At 38.5% G+C, this 4428-nt stretch overlaps 2 protein-coding genes across 3 annotated transcripts; one reads left to right on the top strand and one right to left on the bottom strand.

The window, feature by feature from the left end:
* Positions 1 to 321: 321 nt before the first annotated feature.
* On the bottom strand, positions 322 to 2033 carry LOC111665546 (peptidyl-prolyl cis-trans isomerase FKBP14-like). 2 transcript variants are annotated; one of them, XM_023420599.2, is made up of 5 exons: positions 1957 to 2023; positions 1700 to 1820; positions 1227 to 1378; positions 962 to 1089; positions 322 to 855 (listed from the first exon to the last, which is right to left on the bottom strand). In XM_023420599.2, exons 2-5 carry the CDS (start codon positions 1786 to 1788, stop codon positions 697 to 699), a joined length of 528 nt encoding a protein of 175 aa, XP_023276367.1. In that variant the 5' UTR covers positions 1789 to 1820; positions 1957 to 2023; the 3' UTR covers positions 322 to 696. The 2 variants fall into 2 exon arrangements, with proteins under 2 accessions (XP_023276367.1, XP_023276362.1); XM_023420594.2 differs by having other exon boundaries at positions 1700 to 2033.
* Positions 2034 to 2254: 221 nt separating this feature from the next.
* Positions 2255 to 4423, top strand: LOC111665535 (pleckstrin homology domain-containing family A member 8-like; the record flags this gene model as incomplete). The annotated part of the gene is made up of 7 exons (XM_023420582.1): positions 2255 to 2418; positions 2886 to 3002; positions 3130 to 3285; positions 3401 to 3522; positions 3815 to 3973; positions 4092 to 4132; positions 4390 to 4423. Coding segments are annotated over exons 1-7 (669 nt in total), but the record flags the coding sequence as incomplete, so codon positions are not given.
* Between the last annotated feature and the right edge of the window lie 5 nt (positions 4424 to 4428).

Below are 4428 nucleotides of genomic sequence, written 5' to 3'. Positions count from 1 at the left end.
TCATCATATTTTGATATATCCATCATTGCAACTCACCAGACCTTTATTATACAAGTGTACTGTACTACTTGCAACTTCCTCTTGATTTAATCTGCATAAAAAGCAAAAGTATATTTGCCTGGACTCTCATTTTGATAATTTGGTCTGCCATAAACAGTATGGCACCTATAAACTTAAAGCAAAGTGCCACTGGCAGTATAGTGCATAGTGTGGCTGTTTTTTAGGGATTAACAACTTACATACAAAAGTAAATGACAACAGTGCCCTCTAGTGACTAATGCAAACACACACAGAAAAAAAACATGCTCATTTTCCAGCACATGAATTGTTCAGATAACTAACAAGTTCTGTTTATTTAAAAAAAAAAAAAAAAAAAAAAAAAAATTATGAAAATCCAAAACTGTAGCCTGAATATCTGTGGTGACATTATCAGTGCATGTACAATGGAAACAAATATATAATGGATATAATTTTACATAAAATGACAAAAAATGGAGCTGATGTATTCAAATTCAACCAAAACTACAAATAATATAACAATATTGTTCAAAGTGTATAAAAACAAGTGTTTGAAAGAGGTCCATGTAAAACAGTCCAGTAACTAACTCATAATTTCTCAATTCATGATGGTTTTGGAGGAAATTCATAAAAAAAGGCACTCTGGTAGTTAAAAAAAAAAGTAGTTAAATCAGTCGTTTACAGCTCATCATGTTGGTAGGTGAATTCCCTCGCAGATATAAAACCATCTTTATCTTCATCCTCATTTTTGAAAATGTCATCTACCATCACTTCGTGGTGTGTGTCATTAGGTGAGTATCCATGTTTCTCAAATTCCTTCTTCAGGTACTCTTTCACCTGAAGTGCATACAGAATAACAATTCACCAATACATTCACTAAGAGTAATAAAACATACCTGTAATCTTAATACACAAAGAGAAGCAGTTTAAAGGAATTTCACACCTCTTGTCTGGAAAGCTTCCAATCATCATTGAGATCCATCTCCTGGAAAGACTCATGTGACCTTGGACCATTTCGAATCTCCATGAGCTCAATATCAAAAATGAGAGTACTGCTTGGAGGAATCTTGCCTGTAAACAAACAAAAAACAGTCATGTAAAAAAAAAAGCACAGATAGGTTATAGTGGAACACAGTAGGAAGAGGAAATGTGACACAGTATACCTCCTACCACTGCTTTTAGAATAAAAGTAGTCTGTGTTGCTGTACCTTTTCCTTCCTTGCCATATGCCAGAGATGGAGGGACGGTCAGCTTCCTGCGCTCTCCTGTGCACATATTCTGCAGACCCTTATCCCAACCCTTAAGCGCCTCTCGGATCCCAAGGGTGAACCAAACAGGATTTTTATCCCCCTGTTTGCGGCTGCCAATAGTCACAAATATTCATCAGTTTTCTTTGAGAAAGGAAAGTCCAATGTACACAGAACTGATATCACAAAGATGCACAATAGTGGTTGCCACTCAACTGTAGGGAGAGGTCACTGGTTAATGCTGAGGTCTCAATGGACAATGGCACAGATACTGACGAATACTGGGCTGCAGCATAGTGTGGTCAATTAGATATAGCTTTAATGACTTTTACCCCTATAACAAGCAGTGTGACTTCTCCTGCATGAGGACTGGAGTGTGGCAAAATTGCACGGCAATACATGCAGCATTATTATTATTTATAGATAGATGTTACCTGGAATGAAACATGGTGCCATTACTCTCCAAGAATCCGTCGTAATGAACGAGAAGCATGTCTCCATATTTTGACTTGCGGTAACACATGAAGGGTTTATGTATAACTTCAATTTTCACTTCTGGCTCGGGCAGTTTTCCCCCATTGACAAAGACAAACAAAGAGGGGAGTATCAATAAAACAGAAAAAATAATCATTTTGACTTACTGACAGACTTGACAAAAAGCTAATTGAACCCTTTACATAAAATACCGTACCTAAAATAAATACATGGTAGGAATGCCAAATACGTGGCAGCTAACTTCAGCAACAAATGCATCCACTGCTTAGCTAGTGGCCCTCCTCCTTCTACAATTGAATGAATTCATTCTCAAGCCCCGCCCCATATTTGTATCATCCCATTTAATTGGTTCCTGTATGTGTCAGTCACCACAATCCACACCCACAGTACTTAAATCCCTCTGACGTAGGTAGGCTGACGTTGTTTGCTCCTCTCGTGATCGCTTATAACCCCATTCATGAAAAAGTTTACGCAGTTTTATCTACGCAGCTGAAATGTAAAGCTGAGGACGTTACTCCGCAAACCACACTGGGCCCCGATGGAGTCGGTGCAATCAGCTGTGCATCATATATTGTTATGATAAACAAGTAATGAACGGCGAAAATACACAATTAAACAATGGAAGGAATGCTGTATAAGTGGACCAATTACATAAGTGGTAAGTTAGTAACACGGTCTTTGTATGTTTTCGGTTATAGCTCGTTTTAAGGCAGCTAGCTAGCATGACAACGTCATAGCGTACTTGTATTGAGTTAGTGGAAGCTGGCGTTAGCTACCGCCAGGTTTCAACTGTCGGAGCTTATGCAACACTTCAACTAGTTTATCTCTGTCTTTACCTTACTAATGATAGCTAGCTGTCTAACGAACAAGAAGTTAACCGTATTTATGGAGTGCTAACCGGTCGCGCTAGCTAATTTGGGTAGTTCTACCATCTGTCATTATAATCTGACTTAACCACTGATTAGTTGTTGTTAGCCCAGAGTATGGGTTAACTCTTTACAAGTTTATGAAGCTAGATGATGCTGCTTTTGCCAAGTAAGATCCAATATTGAAAACGTAATCACACATAGTCATTAAACATCAACGTTACAGCAACGATCTAAACATTTTAAATGCATTTTTCAGGTTGGCAGCCTCGTTGGTTTGTGCTTGATGGAGGAACTTTGTCTTACTATGACTCTCAAGAGGATGCCTGGAAAGGTTGCAAGGGCAGCATTAAAATTTCAGTTTGTGAAATACAAGGTTGGTATTGCTCATTTTGCACAGTGTACTGTGTGCTCATTGTGCATGTGAGTTTAAGTAACTTCTTCTACTGCCTTTTGAATGCATTGCTGACAAGCCTATCATTTTGTTTGCTGCTATATTTTAGTTCATTCCTCCGACTCTACACGAGTTGACCTGACCATACCAGGAGAGCAGTACTTTTACCTCAAAGCCATCAATGCAGCAGAAAGGCAGAAATGGCTGGTGGCATTGGGAACAGCCAAAGCTTGCCTCACAGACAACCGAACGAAGAGAGAAAAAGGTATTTGGATGCCATAACATTAAAATCTGACCTAACACTGTTTACACTGGCTAACTGCTGTAAAGTACTGTAATTTCTTTCTGAAATGTTGGCTCACGTGCTGTTATTATTACAGAGCTCCAGGAGAACACAGAGGCACTGAAAACTAAGATGTCAGAACTCAGATTGTACTGTGACCTTCTTCTCCAACAAGTAAACAAGATCAAGGAGAATGATGAGCTGGGAGACTCAGCGGAGGTAAGGTTAAGTTTTGGATGAGCCGATGAAATAAGAGAAGTTGCTGTTGGTGTGAAACTTCAGTATAGGGCAGCCCATTTGTAACTAGAAAGACATCAAATTGCTGTCTGCTTATGCTTACTAATATACCAGATAGGCAGCAAATGTTACCGTACAAATATATTTTTGTAAAATTCTTGGCTTTATAGATCTTAGTAGATTTTGTTAGCATATTGTTACCAAACAACATACTTACCTGTCAGGACATTTACAGCAGTGTTAGCTAATGTTTATATTTGTGTGTTCTTTTCAGACAGGTATAGACACTGGAAACATGGTGAAGTCGACATGCACCACGTTCCTTAAGACCCTAGAGGAATGCATGCAGATAGCAAATCGTACCTTTAGTTCGGATATGGCAACACAGAGTCCACCAGGATCTCCTCCAGTAGCAGCCATCAAACCCCAGAAGGTAAGTTTTTCTCACCAAACCTGTGATACGAGCAACCCAGTATAACCAGTCTTGAATTATTCTCAAATATAAATGTATGTATAATCCCCTAAAGTCTTTTTTTTCTTCTCCCCAGCAGGTTAAACCAGTCAATCATTTAAATCAGAACCTTGGAGAAAAGTAGGTTGCTTTTTTCTGTTATTATGTATTTATGTTGTCTTCACTGCTTTACCATCTATCGTTAACTGTCACATACATGATGAAATGTGTGCCTTAGCAAATCCACTCTCAAATGTGTTCTGTTGACAGGATGATATTGTGATATTAGTGTGCGATTCATTTATGTTGCATTTCTGTGACACTAGGAACTTGCTAATTAATAGATATTCCTAAAATACAAAGACAACATTAACACAGTGCACTCAAATTCATTCCAGATGGAGAGATTTGGCTGAAACCACAGGAGAAATTGCACA

This window comes from Seriola lalandi, unplaced genomic scaffold (assembly GCF_002814215.2).
Source record: "Seriola lalandi dorsalis isolate HSWRI2012SDOR001 ecotype SW California unplaced genomic scaffold, Sedor1 jcf7180002002291, whole genome shotgun sequence".
NCBI lineage: Eukaryota > Metazoa > Chordata > Actinopteri > Carangiformes > Carangidae > Seriola > Seriola lalandi.
This window is presented reverse-complemented; position numbering and strand designations above follow the sequence as displayed.